This window comes from Taeniopygia guttata, chromosome 13, assembly GCF_048771995.1.
Source record: "Taeniopygia guttata chromosome 13, bTaeGut7.mat, whole genome shotgun sequence".
NCBI classification, from domain to species: Eukaryota; Metazoa; Chordata; class Aves; order Passeriformes; family Estrildidae; genus Taeniopygia; species Taeniopygia guttata.
This window is the reverse complement of record NC_133038.1, coordinates 15365285-15380306: the sequence shown is the minus strand read 5'-3', so window position 1 is coordinate 15380306 and position 15022 is coordinate 15365285. Positions and strand designations below refer to the sequence as shown.

Genomic DNA, 15022 nt, shown 5'->3' with positions numbered 1-15022 from the left:
ACACACTGCCTGTGTAAATAACCAAAAGTGTGCATTTGGCTTCTCTCTGATGATATCTAAATACCTTCCCAAACACAAATTTCATATTAGATCAGTTTCAGAGCCAGTAAACCAAAAAAAAGCATGCTCCATTTGCTTGTAAAGAGCAGTCCAAAGCCAAGCAAACCCAAAGGAACAGTCATTTCCAAGTTTCACTGCATTAAGATACCTAATTTGCAGCACCAGAATGAGGGACATAAATATATTTACAATTTTTGGAATATATTTTAAATATTTATATGTAGCTTATTGTATGCTGATTGCTCAAGCTAAAGTCCTCAAGGCAAAAGTCACATATTGAGTAGTGCTCTTCAGGTAAAGAAATTAGAAAATACTAATATTTCATTTTAGTGCACTCATCTTCTAAAATTCATATGCTTTTAAAAACTTTCATATGAAGTGTTGTTAAAAAAATAATTCACACTAAGCTAAAGAACATTAGAATTACAAGGAAAGTCTATTTATAGTATAAGGAAAATAACGGTTTAAATGAGAGTACAGCTTGAGTAATGCCATTTGGGATTTTTGGGTATTTTTTTTGGAGAAAAGCATTATCCAAAATGCTTATCCATTTTTCAGTAGGTCATTTCAACACTACTATTCCGAGGCATGGAACAGTTTGATATGGTAGGGATTATTTTTACTCTGTTTTCTAAAACACTAAAAAAACTACATTGAGGCTTTCAGTATTTGCAATCCAAGTACACGCCTTTGGAATCACTACTGCTGAAAATCACAGTTATGGTCTGATTTCAGCTCAGCTCCAGAGCCATGAAAACTCCCTGTACCTCCACCAGTCTGGTGTATCAGCACTTCATTCAAGAAAATATTATTTTACATACAGGTGATACAAATTTTCACTACAAAACTATTTTCCCATCTTACCAAGTGCATGGTACAAGCCAACCTCACTGGCTGCAATTTTTATTTTTCTTCTTCTCAATTAGTATTTGGACATGCTAAATAAGATTAATTTAGCATGAAATTAGGAGCTACAGCTTGAGGGTTTTAAAAATTTATTAATTAGTATTTTACAATATTTCATGTGTCACCATCACAGTTCCCCAGAGACTTCAAGAGCAGCTGAGTTCTCAATTGCTACAAATCATATTCCTGACAGCAAACTGTGATGCTCAAAAATGACATTTTCAGTGCAATCTGAAAAATCATGTTCAGATCATCTGCTAAGCATTTTCTGGCAAAAGCAGAAATTTGTTATCCTGGACTGTACTTCATGGTCCTTATCTCAAAATATCCCTTCTTCACAAATCCACTCTCTTAAACATAAAAGGAAATCACCCACAATATTCACAAGTGAAAGGGAATGCCTGAAAAAAAAAACAAAAAAAAAACCCAAAAAACAACTGAAAGGCCATTTCAACATACACATATATTGGGAGAAAACTTCTCCTAATTCCAGCTCCCACTTTTCACTTACTTGACACCACAAACTCTTAATATTACACTTGCATTTACATCTATTTCAATGCACTTGTGGAAACAGGAGCCAGCAATCTCCACCACATTCTCTCCTCTTTCCAGCAGGGCAGCTGGAGCGGTGAGATTTTCCTTTTGCAGAATCAAAAGCCAGGAAGTACTTCTCCAGCTACAGTTAGTTCTTACTGTTATTTCAGTAACATTTTGATGGCAAGGGCTCCTTTTTGAGAACATCTCCTTTTTACATTAGTGTGCTTAAATATCTCACACTCTGAAAACTAATTTTAAATTCCCCATAAACACAAATCCTTGATTAACTAGTCAATATTCATTAACATTTGAGAAATTAGATTCATTAAGTTTCAGTTTATAAATTTAGATTTCAATTTAGTCTCACGTCACTTCAATAAGAGTTACCTAATCAGGGAATTCACTACCTCAGCCACCAACTTCCATTTTCAGTAAAGCTTGGAAGGCCTGTAAGCAAATTCAGCAATGAAAAACAGCTTTACATAGACTTACAGATGTTTCTAGAAAAAAATCCCAATCTTCCTAAATAGTCTGAAATTTCTCTTCACCAACCCAATCCACCCCATTCCTTTGTTTTCAGAATTCAAGGAAGAATACAGGTGTTTGACAGATATGGAATACCAGACATATTTTAGCTTAGAACACTGAACTAAAAGATTGGTTTAAACCTTGTAGCAGAGATTTGTTAACATATGAGAGGTCAAATAGGACAGAATAATACCAGAAAAATTACCCACATAACTACTTCCTCAAAACTCCTCACCTTATTTAAAATCCTGACCATGCCACACTTTGCTACAGCAGAACTCTCAATTTTTCTGTCAGTTTGATTTTTCCCAAGCTTTCATTAGGAATCCATTTTCTCCCAGGTATGAACATTAAGTTACCTTTTCTAAAGCTAAAATAACATGAGCTTTTTTGTGCCAATCTAACATTTGGCCACTTTCAGAAGGATGACTTTGTGCTCTTCCTCTCCCCATGTTTCCCCCACTGCCCTCACACTGGGGAAAAGGGGAGGGAGTTTTCTCTCAGCACAAGGTAAGTCTGACCAGCAAAAGGTCTTTCTAGGCACCACCATAACTGGTATGAGGAGAGAAAACCATGCAGGAACAGCAGATTACTGACTAGGACAGCAAACAGCCACTAAAACGTCTTACCCAGCTCACACACCTTCCCGTCACTCATTCACAATGTTTGTTCCAAACGTTTGTTTCATAATCCAGGATTTTAGAAAGAAATTTAACTTTTCAAATTTTAAAGATTTTGTTCCTATTAAATCTCTATCAAAGAAACATTTGCCTTACTACAAGGCAACAAGTTCCCAGATGCAACTCTCAACACTGCTGACCCATTACAGGAACCACGACTTCCAGACAAACTCATCACATATGTGCAGAGAATTGTGCTGATCACTCAAAGAAATGCACTTTAATCCCACACATATTGCATGTAGCTCATATGGAAGCATCATTAATTACTCTGGTGTCATGATTACAGATGTAGTTCAGCAGCAGCAAACAGCTTTTCAACCCATCTCACTGTGGGTGACGATCTGGGAGGGAACTCTGACTCTTGGGTTACCTTGTGTTTTAAAACAGCAACTGCCATCAGGACAAAAGCAATATTACAGTGAAAACAACTGCCACTTCTGTCTGAGAATAACTATTTCTACCAGCTTCACTAAATTGATGGGGTTTGTTCTGGTTTAGTTTTTTTTTTTTTCATGGAAAAAGTACTCGTACCCATTGGCAACTAAGACATTCTTTCTAACTTGCTTTTGGTGGTAAAAAATGTAAGATTTGAGAAAAATATTTAAAACACAGTACTAACTTTAATTCTAATTATAAAGGAAAAGAATAGGATTAAACAGTGGTTTATCTATGTAACTTTGAAAAACCTGAATTTTGTTTTGTTGCTTTGCTGGGATTAAATGGGAGTTACACTAGATATCACAGTTAAATAGGAGCTTAGCACTTAGTTTGAAATTTTTTTTGAATGACCAAGTCAGGGATTTTTTTTCCCCACCCTCAACACAGATAAAAGCCAGCAATACACACCCAGAATCCTTTGCCATAGCAGCAAAACCTCAGCAAAATACTTGGGTGCCCAATGCCTTTTCCCTTGCCAGTCCTCCCTTCCTTGTTATCTCCTCCTGCCACAAACCCTCCACACCTTCCCCAGGGCTGCAGTACCAGAGCATATTCAACTCCATTTTATATTATAGCCTTAAAACAAATGCCCTTTCGGGTTGTACCCTGCTTTCCAGCCTTGCTGTGATTAGCTAAGGGAAAACTTCAGCCACGGCTGGAATTGTTCGCCTGCCTTTGTTTGGCTTTGAACTGGACACAGTTAAACGGCAGCGTCAGCACATCTCCCGCGCTGGGCAGTCACCTGCTCCCAGCCTGCCCGGCAGAGTGTGAGCACACACATCCCAGTGCACCCCTGCACATCCCAGTGCATACCAGAGAATCCCAGTGCACCCCTGCACATCCCAGTGCACCCCTGCACACCCCAGTACATCCCAGCACACCCCAGAGAATCCCAGTGCACCCCTGCACATCTCAGCACATCCCAGTGCACCCCTGCACATCCCAGCGCACCCCTGCACATCCCAGCACATCCCAGCCTTTCCCAGCACAGGGCATGGGGAGCTGCTGTCACCCACCCAGTGCCCAGCCAGAATCAAAGGAGCTCTATTCAAATTCCGAGCTTTGGACATCATCCTCTATGTCAAGGAAGAGAAGAAGGAATCCGATCGCTTCTGGGTGTTTATACGAGGTAGTTTTAAACCCCTAAGTCACTCTTGGGGAATTTCAAGCTTTTAATGCATACAATATTTATCCATACAACTACAAAGGTGATGTCCTGGTTTTGCATGGGACACATTTATGCAAGTGATGCAACGAGCTGAATGATCCAGAAGAAGGTATCTATTAAGCAGAAATTAAGACCTCTGTAAAGAAAGCTACACATTTTTTACTTTGTGCCATCAAATATGGAAAAATGTACTGTTTATTTAATTATTTCACACAAAAATATCACAGCTAGTGGTTGGTAATTATTCTTCATTTCCTGGTTCTTCCTTTCATGGCTTATCAGAGAGAAATGTTTCCTCATTTCAAGTCTGACAATTGCTTGGCTCCAAGAATCTGAAAGATACATGTCAAAGAGCTAAGAATGCTATTGAAACAAGGGAAGGAGGAATGTGGAAATGGCCCTGTCCACTGTAGGAGGGTAGGGAGCAAAGAAAAACCTCACTTATCCCTGAGAAATATCAAGAGTAGAAAAAAAAATAATGCTCATGCTGAGAAAGGTGCACAGAATTCCTGTTCTTGACTTCTAGCATTCTAACTCAGCTCAGTATTTCATGTCTCATCCTCTTTAGGGCTTGTGTCCCTTGAAAACAAGTTACTTTACAGACACTCCCACCTATTTAGAGGGACAAGGGGAAGACACCAGAATTATTTTCTGCTTTTTGAGTAACCTAAAGGAAGGGAAAGTATCACACCCCTCTGGAGACTGACTCCAGGATATGACCCCTCTGCACAACAGAGATGCAGGAAGGCAAAAACTCAAGTAACTTTGAGTGCTATTTATAGACAAACAGCCCACTTGAACTCTTCTCAGAGTTTCTGGCAGTCAGTGGCAAACTGAGCCCCAAAGGGCTGTAATTGCCTTTCTGAATCACAAAGCAAGTCTGACTCTGTACAGTACTCAGTGACTATCTGGGAAAAAGATATTTTTAAATACTAAGAGCAAACTGAATGCCAGTAACATCACTGAGCTAACTCAGAAGTCCACAGAGTTTTAGCCCCCAGTTTATACTAATTATGTAAGGCAAAGCAAGCTAAAATACTGAGTATTTTCAGAGAGTGATCAAGTGCACCACTTCTTTTAAAAAAACAATCACCACACTAATGGTGCATAGCACAGAATAGTGTATAAATTCATGTCTCAAACTGAGCATTTGAGAAACTCTTCATGAAACCCTCTCCTCTGCCTAAAATGATCCACAGCCTTTCAGTGTAATGTCATCATTACACATGTGCTGCAAAACAAAAGATCCTGAAAGTAAAATCTTTGAGAATGCTGCAGCAAACCAGAGTATCAAACTACCAAAAATCAGGATACTACAGTCTTCAGAAAGAAGATATGGAATTTATTTTACCATGACCCAGCTTGAAGAAAGAACACACCCTTCTACTGCTAACACCCCTCTATAAGAACATCCCAGGGGAGGTCATCCCATATTTTTATTTTTTGCAGCATTCTCCTGCAGTTTTAAAAACAAAAGGGAAGAGATGCATTTTTGTTCAGCTCCATGTCTCTGAAGCACTGGTACTTCAGATGGGAGATTTCATCCATCAGAGGTCACAGAATCCAACACGTGCCGCCACACAGAACAAGTTCTACTGAACTTCTTCAGAGCATAGTGCAGAGAGAAACTGTAACAAGCACAAATCCAATGGAAGGAGCTGCTTCCAATAGTGAGTATGGGAAAAGTCCAGCCAGTTAAGGTTCTACCACAGTAAACTTCTTTCACCATTTCCTCCAGGTCTTTGCTCTTATTCTGTGTAAACACTACAATAAAGTTCTACATCTTGCTGTGTCTCTACTGCTGGGAGGGATCAGGTACTGGATGCTCTCGCTGTAAATGAAGGCTGATAGCCAAAAGCACAGCCACAGTGCAAGTTTATCCTTTTTTCATTAGCAAATCTTCCTACTTTCCCTCCAGAGATTCCAAAACATGTTGCTTACTTGGTTTTGGCAATACTAGACAAAGGCAGCTAGAAGTCAGGCCAGGTTGATTAGAACATTCTTGCTTGCTGTGGTTCATCCTCTTGCTACTCAAGAACCAACTAATTCTTTGAAAGCAAAGATACAAATTTAGCCTTTATAATGATTCTGAGTTGAGAAATGTTTTTAAAGGACAGATTCAAACATGAATGTCAGAAAAATAATATATATACACACATATACAAAGGAATAGTCAACTGCACACACAGGAATAGTCAAATGCACAAACACGGAATAATTTGTTACAGTTCTTCAGAAAAGTAGTGGTAGATTTAAAGACAAATTCAACTTGCAAACCAAAGGCAAAAGACAGACAACAAATGGAGATGTATAAACAAAACACAGCTTGGAGGACAGATGAAATAACACTCCTCTCTCCATGCATCAATAGAGCTCAGCTGCAGTAACACGACTCATTTGGGGCATAAAGTTATGAAGAACAAAGATCACGTACAGAGACTCCAGAGGAGAACAAGAACAGATGAAAGTCTGAAGAACATGAGTTAAGAAAAAAAAAAAAAACCAAACCAAACAAAAAAAAAAAAAAAAAACCAAAAACACCAAAAAAAACAACTGAGGGTGATACCAGTCTGCAAATCAGCTCTAAGGATGGCTGCACTGGAAAAGGGAACATTGAACATCAGATGCATTAAACAAGCAGTCAAAGCCACTAAAAAACACCAACTACTTTACTGCATTTTTCTTCCTTCCCTCACAAAGCTCTTCCAAAGGAAGCAGCTCGTGCTCCCTTCACCCTTGAGTTACATATTTCAGTATATAACACTGAGGACTGGCATTCAAAAATCCTTTAATCCCAAGGACTGCAGTGGGCTTGGCATGCTCTGGAGCTTCCAGCACTGAAGATTGTCTGTCTAACCTGTTCCTAAAGCCACCCATCAGGAATGGCACAAGCACAGCTGAATTTGCCTGGGGAAGAAGGTAAAACTGAATCTAGAGACGTTTTTCAGCCAAATTTTTGAAATATTTTTAAGAAGCTGTACATAATTTCAGAGAAAGGTGATGCCTAAATGACAAGTTAACAATTCTTGGTTTGGAAGTAAGTTTTATCACACACGAGAAAAAGTCCCTAAAGACCTGCACTGTGCATTTTGCTCCCATCACAACTACTTTCCTGATGAATACAACCAGAACTTTATGCAATACAATAATTGTTTTTATCATATCCTAGTATGTAAAAAATATTTAAGTATTTAAATAATTCATATTTACAAAGAATATAACATGCCTTTTTGTGCAAGATGTTTAATGTATTATAGCTCATTTTAGAGATTTAAGTTTTTAGCTTTCAAAGTAAGGTCTGTAAAACAGCATGAAATAATTTATAGCAGGAAACTAAGATGCTTATACCCCACTGTAAAGAAGGCCACTTGTTTCCATAAGCAGAACCAAAGATAAGTGGCAGCATATTTCACATATTTTGTTTTTCATTACTCTGGTGAAAACTCGCTTGACTTTCTACAAATAAGCAGAACTTAATTATTTGTGCTATGCATATACTATATTACCATTTGTTTTCTTAGAAACTTGCTTATAATTACCTCCTAAATATACAACAATAACATTTTGTCAAAGTTGAATAAACAATTGAAAAAAACCCAACCAATTCACATGTTCACTGCAAAATATTGATGACTCAGTAAATCTGTTACTTCTGACACTTTAAAAGACCCCAAATATTTGCTAGGATTATAGAACTGCCAGAAGTGTTGTAGACAGATGTGTCATAGCCCACCCCAAGAGGGTGTCCCCGGACACAGAACATGACCCAGACAGTTTTGGCAGCAAACAGCCCTGCTCCAATGCAATGACTGCTCACAGGCCACTTCCCTCAGCTCCAGGAGGTGCGGCTCCACATCCACACTACCAACCTGACTTACCAGTTAGTCCAGTATGGAGTAAGTGGCTGGCACTGGTTACTGCCACCACACTTGAATATTAAGCTAGAGAACATTAAAAAAAATAAATCCCAAAGAGGGAAATCTGAAAAACGGATTCAGATCCGATCATCTGCACACCCCAAAGCATCCAGCCAATATTCAAACTCTCTTTTGAACATTTCTAAACTCTGATTTTATCACCATGTGCTAAGGAAACTACATGACTGACAAATGCAGACAACATAGATTTCAAGTCAGTGTAATTGAGGTTTTTTTTAATAAACTACTAAGACTCTTCTTGCAGAAGATACAAGCAAGAGATTGAGGCTTGTCTACCTCCTCACTCCTTCCTCACTCCCTCCTGACACAGTTCAGGAAAAGAGTCACATTCTGGTGAACTCAGACTTCCAAGAGCAGTAGCTGCTTCGTGTCCCACAGCTCCCATCTCGGCTCCCCTCCCTCCCAGCATCCCAAGGACAACACCACACCACAGCCCTCTGCTGAGAGGAGGCAGGGACATGGACCAAAGAGAGCAACTCTGCACAGGGTACATCACATCTCAATTCAGGCACTACACAGCACTGGCAATAAGCACTGCTGCTTTTCTCCTGCCCAAACTCTCCCTGCATTCCTTTTGGCTGAGGCTACTCCAAGTACTAATATAAGAAGTAGTCCTGAAATCAATATTGAATGGAAATAAGTTTTTAACCAGCAATAATATGTTTCCCATATTGGAATAAGTGAGCAAAGGGTGTTTTATCTTACAGAAGAATCCAGCTTGCATGAAAAATAAAATATAGCAGAAGGAAAATAGAAAGGAGAAGTTGAATTAATAAAAACTATATCCAGAAGAAAAAAATCTTCTTAAAAGGAGGATTGCACAAATTGTTTATGGTACAATCATGAAGAACTTACTGACTACTTATGACTACCTCTGACATACATACACAGATATACATAAGCATGTAGTCAACTTGAGAGATTGAGGAGAACCCTGGCCAATTTTAATACTTCACAAAAGTAAACTGGTACGTTTTTGTCTCATGCCTTCCCACTCCCCATCCCCTCTGAAGAAAGGTTAAAATCATCTTTGCCAAAGAGCTCCAGAAGTAGAGCTTTCATAGCTGGTAAGGTAACATAGCCATCTGATACCTAAAGGCAGCAATTTGAGTGTTATGACAATGAGACCATTCTTCACAGCAAAATCCATCTGGAAAACAGCTAAAAAATATGAAGCTGATACATTTAACACACTATCAAAGCATGGAAGTTAATTTGACTAAGAGCAGGATTAGACTAGACTTTTTTCTAATCTAAAAGCCTACTAGAATTGAAAAAATATTTAAATCATGCAAAATCTCAGAGAGATATAATATTAATAATTCAATTACATGCACTCAATTGAGTTTATCCAATTTACTCAAAAGCACAACAAATCTGTATGTTTCACATACCATATATTCCTTCCCACTCTGAATCTTTAGATGGTGAAGAAAGAAAAGGAATAAGTCATTGTAATATGCCAATGTCTCAAAAGGCACAAGCTTTCCAGTTAACAAGACAGTGGTGATTTCAGTGGCAGGGCTGCTTTGATCTCTAAAGAAACACCTACAATGGAGCCTGTTCAAACTGTCCTAGTGAAAACTGTTTCCCTTATTTATGGTCTGTATACCATGCCCATATAACACCAAGTATTTTAGATCACATTATAGTGAAAAGCCTTTCTTGGTTTACAATCAGTCACAATAACCTGACTCAGGTAAGATTTTGGCCATGTTGAAGGAGGCTAAACACACTTCAAATTTGATATTGCAACATTTTTACCATAAAGTTACATCTTTGCTCAAATTCCAGCAATCCTCTTTTGATTCCCCTGCAAAAAGACTCTGCTTCTCTTTATTTCATAACACCAATACAGATCTAGACATGCATTTGATGTATTCCACAAGCACAGAGGCAATAAAATGACAAAAATGAACCTACAGACCCCCACTTCTACAGTTTCAAGTGGAGCTTGGACAACCCTTCAGACATTAAGTTTCTAATGCCCACCTTCATTTAAATCACAGCTTAGTTACTCAACAGCCCTAAGAAAAGAAACATCAAGTTCACACATGAATCTTATTCATCATAAATATGAGTCAAAGGATATGATCAAAGAATTTCTCTAGCCCAGTATCTGACACTTTCTGAGGATTCCCTCAGATGCAGGATGAAAGCAAGCTGTGCCTCTCTGGCACTGTTCTTCTAGACCACAGCTCACTCTCTGATAACCCCTGTTGTCAGTGAATAATGAATGGGTTAGATCACATCTCATGAGAAAAAAAAAAACAAAAAACAAAATAGGTTGGCAAGTGACTAAATAGAAATGTACATATACAAAGGAAAGCACTCACTTCCACAATTGCTGAATCTACTCTAACCTTTCAGTTTATCCTAAAGCCGATAGATTTCATCTGGGCTCATTCATATTATGATCTGTGTTCTTTATTTCCACTATGCAGATGATCACTTCCACTTTTTGCCTTTCCCAGCTCCAAAATACACAACCTATTCCCCCCCCCCACCCTATTAGCTTTTCCAAAGAGCATTATCAGGCCCTCATGCCTGAAAGAACTATTGAAATTCACAGGTATTAACAGACACATTATTAGAACTCAATTTCTCTTTCACCATTTACACTACAATTAATCCCTCAAAGTCTCAAAAACACCAAAACATTTGAGAGGGTCTCCAGCCAGCTTTAATACTGTATTTCATCAGAAAAGGACAATTCTGCTCCCTGTTTGAACATAAGAATGGACTATTCACATGTTTCATTAAACAAACCTTTGGCTCAACATTCTCACTCTCAAAATATTTTCCTCACAAGCCTCTTTGCAAACAATAGTGGGAGTCCTGAAGATCTCACTCCTTACAGAACTACTCCCTGTGTAGATACAGGAACATCATGTCCTCCAAAGGCAGCTGAAGTTTCTTTACCACTTTCTTCTGCATCTTTTTTATCTTTTTTTTTTTTTTTTTTGATGCTTCATTGTCAGTGTTTCAACATTCAGACTGAGAAGGAACACACTTAAAATCTCTGCTGGAAGGGACACAGGCACTCAAGCTATTTCCTCAAGTCAAAAAGCAGTTCAGTAACACTCTATGTCACTTCCCAGAAAACTCAGCCAAACCATGCTGAAACACTATCAACAGGGTATTTTAACTGCAGGGATTAACATTTTGACATTTCACAACTTTCTGCAGAAATCTGTGTTTTCAGTGCAGAATACACCAAATGGGCATCCAGGATTTTTATTTGGCCATGTGCCTGAACCAACACCTTTCTCTATCCTCAAAAAAAACCTGAAGAGACTGCACAACACAAACAAGTTATTACCCCTTCCTGATACTGATACAAGTTGGGAACAGAAAATGAAACGGGTTTAACCTGTTGGAATTTTCCCACTTTGCCCTTTCACCAACACACATTGAGGACACACAAAGAACCCACCAAGAAGAACAAGAGCTCTCAACACTCTAACCATTCACTTCCAGTAGCAAAGAGCTCTCATCTCCACTATCAACAACTGCCCCTAAAAAGGGCATTTAATAGACTGCCCTTCTGAAGATCCACACAAGAATCATGACTCTTCAGAGCTGAAGTATTATTTAAGAAATCAACAGTACCCTAATTAACAGTGGAGTGAGTTTCTAGTGCAGGACTCCACTCTCAGAATACTAATAATCTGTTAATTACATCTTGAAAAATAGAAACTTACTCCAAGCAGTATGGTTCTCATTCCATAGGTTATTTTACCCATAAATCCCTTCTCTGCTAATAGGAGTTAAACTGAAGGAAGATACACAAGACTTGGTTTGTTTAGGTTAAAACTTGCCAAACAGCACGATTCAGTTGTTTTAATTTATCTTTAGTTTCTGAAGGTGGAAACAACTGATATTTACAGCAGTCTCCTGGTCTTGATCATAGAACTATTGTAGAACTATAGAACTACTGAATAAAAATTTTAGAACTATTTTTTGTGAAATAATACAAACATTGACAGTTGTTTAAAGGTTGTTGTTCATTAATAAAATTCCTGTTCTTTCACAGAATAAAGTATGGTTGTCTAAACTGAAGCTAATCAGGCAGGTTTTTAGAGAAAAACAAGACCTCTGTGTTTGTGTGCACATGGGTATGTACATGTGTGCAATTGCTACTATGCCAAAGGGGGATGAAACACAACCCTCTTGCTAGAAATTCGGCTTAAGGCTCTCACCTTCAACATCCACAGTCCTTGAAACAGAATAAGTAAGTCAAACAAGCAAGTGAAAAAATATCCAGCACTCTCATGGTGGGTAAAAACAACCTATAGAAACACTTTCAAGCAGTTCAAATAACCTCCGGCTTCTACACTTGACTGTGCAGCAGCTATCAAATCAAGACAGCTACTTACAAACAAAACAACTCCTACAAATCATACAGGACACAATAGCTGAAAACCACTTCTACACAAGTACTTTGAAGAACAATATCCCATGTGGCTGCAGTTGCTAGAACTTACCTTCCAGAACTAATAAACAACATGTCCATGTGAGATCTGAGCATTAAAGGATTCAAGAAGAATGAACAAAACCAGTTTTGCAAGTCATACTCATTAAGATCCTAATGACACAGCCACAAACGTGGCACATGAGAAACCCCAAGAAATCCAAGACACTGAACACAAGATTGATTTTCTTCTAGGTTGTAAGGTGGAATCAACCTTACACAGGGCGATCATCACAACCAAGGCCAAGCTATGCCTGGAAGCTACAGACAAGGCTTTAAATGTGTTTGAGCCATAGTTCTGCCATCTACTTCTCCAAGCTATTTTTAATGCTGAGGACTGAACTGAGACTAAAAGAACAGCAGAAATCACTTGCTTTTCCCAAACTGCAAAACAATACAAAGGCCCAACACTGGGATGTGGAACACTAGGCCATGATGGAAGCCTAGAAGATCACTTAGGGTTAAAAAGGGTATTTTCAGACAAACCAGGCAGATGAGTCCAGTGAAGATATTAGAACATCTCCCCGAACCACTAACTTCCTTTTCAATCACTGTCAAATTATGGCTTTTATTAATGAACTACCAGATTCACAGGATCCTCTTTAGGTTAGCCTGATATTTTTAGTATTCCAGTCCACAGTGGAAAGGGCAAGTAGAGGTTAACTAGAGAACTTCCCCCAGAGTATTTTCACTCTCTTGATCTCACACATTCATTAAATGGCATTAATTTTGTCCAGTCTTTTTAGAGAGGGAGATGAAATCCCTAAACAAAGGCACTCCTTTTTTTATTTGCTCTTCTTTACAGATTCCTTCTGCTCTGCTCATGTACTTGGGAAAACCAAGACAAGGAAACCTCAGCTAAAAAACAAATTATCTAATCCTGGGGACAAATACCCAACTACTGCTTAGAAATCTGAAGACAGCATTCTCACAGGTGCTACAAGCAGCAAAGGTACCTCCTGGATATGTCAAATATTGTGAGATCCCTGTAAGCACTGCAGCCCCAGCACTGCCCCATAACACCAGCCAGATCCATCAGCAATTTATAAAGCCAGAAATAGGCTTTGGGACATAGCAGCCAGGTACATGAGAGGAACTGATCTGCATTTTTAAAAGTGCTTAAAAAGGGAGTAAATTACTCAAATTCCCTTAGTGCATGTAGTATCCCAGGAACAGCCTGTTTCCCTCACAAAATGATGTTTGGTCTTCAAGTGTTACAGCAGACAGACTGCTCCAACTTCCTGCTGACAAAACCTGTGCTGTCTTCCAAGTTGGGGTTTTTTCAAATCCAAAATGCAAGGAAAACCCAAATCCCTGCCCCTTTTGCTTCCCTAGAATAAAATTCTCCTTTAAGACTGTACACAGCTTAGCATCTATACACCTTCAAATAAACATTATTTTATGTAGCTCCTTAAGAGTTCCAAAGTAAGGTCTGAAAACTCCAATTTCAGCACACCACAAGTCTGAGCATACACCTGTGATGATCACATGTGCTTTGTTTCAAATCAGGGGTTTTATATCTTTTTGTCCTTGGAATTTTGAAACTAACAAATAATTTCCAAATCCATTACAAACACCCCAATCACATATTGTCAGAGGATTTGAATTAGTCAAGCTTTCACTCTTACGCTAATAAATGTAGAAGCAACTATGTTTATCAGGTCTGGTTCCTGAAACAGGAATGCTTCATATGTTTTTTTCCAACAGTGATACCTCAGAACTACAGAATGCAAAAATGCTTCTGTGAAAGTTAAAACAAAGAAAAAAGTATTTTATCTGTAAATTTCTACAGTAATGAATTAATAATTATATATTGACCAAAGCAGCAAGAAAAAAAAGTAATGTCATCTCAGGTCAATGAAACACCACTTAATTCAAATTAGTTTTTCTAACTCTGTATGTACAGAAAGAATGGACTAAGCAAGCTGCAACACTTGTAGGAGTTATGAGCTTCTTTTCCATGTTCTGCTCATCATAGGAAATTTCCAGACTCCTGAACATTTCACCAGTGTCAAAATTTATGTGCTGCCAGATGTGTGTACTAGTCAGGTTCAGAAAAAGAACTACACAAGGAAAGTACCTGCTGCCTCCAGTAAGGCTTCTAGTCTTGCTTGTGTTTCTGGATCCACAGTTCTCAAGTCCGCACCTTCTGCAGCACTCGATAAGAATAACTCCGATGTGGTTTTAAGTACTGGGTTATCAAGATCTTCTTGGTCCAAAATAAATGATTCAACCTGTTTGCCAAGTTAGAAAAAAACAATTTTACCATTTTTGAAGCTTTAATGTA

The 15022-nt window shown here is 38.5% G+C and overlaps 1 protein-coding gene across 13 annotated transcripts in view; it reads right to left on the bottom strand.

Moving 5' to 3' along the window:
* The window catches only part of ANKHD1 (ankyrin repeat and KH domain containing 1), a 98436-nt gene that overhangs the window by 68668 nt on the left and 14746 nt on the right, over window positions 1-15022 (bottom strand). For all 13 annotated transcript variants that reach the window (XM_041718899.2, XM_041718900.2, XM_041718901.2 and 10 more), the window contains exon 2: window positions 14816-14969. In XM_041718899.2, coding sequence (XP_041574833.1) covers window positions 14816-14969 — 154 coding nt within the window. The remainder of the gene's footprint in view (window positions 1-14815; window positions 14970-15022) is intronic.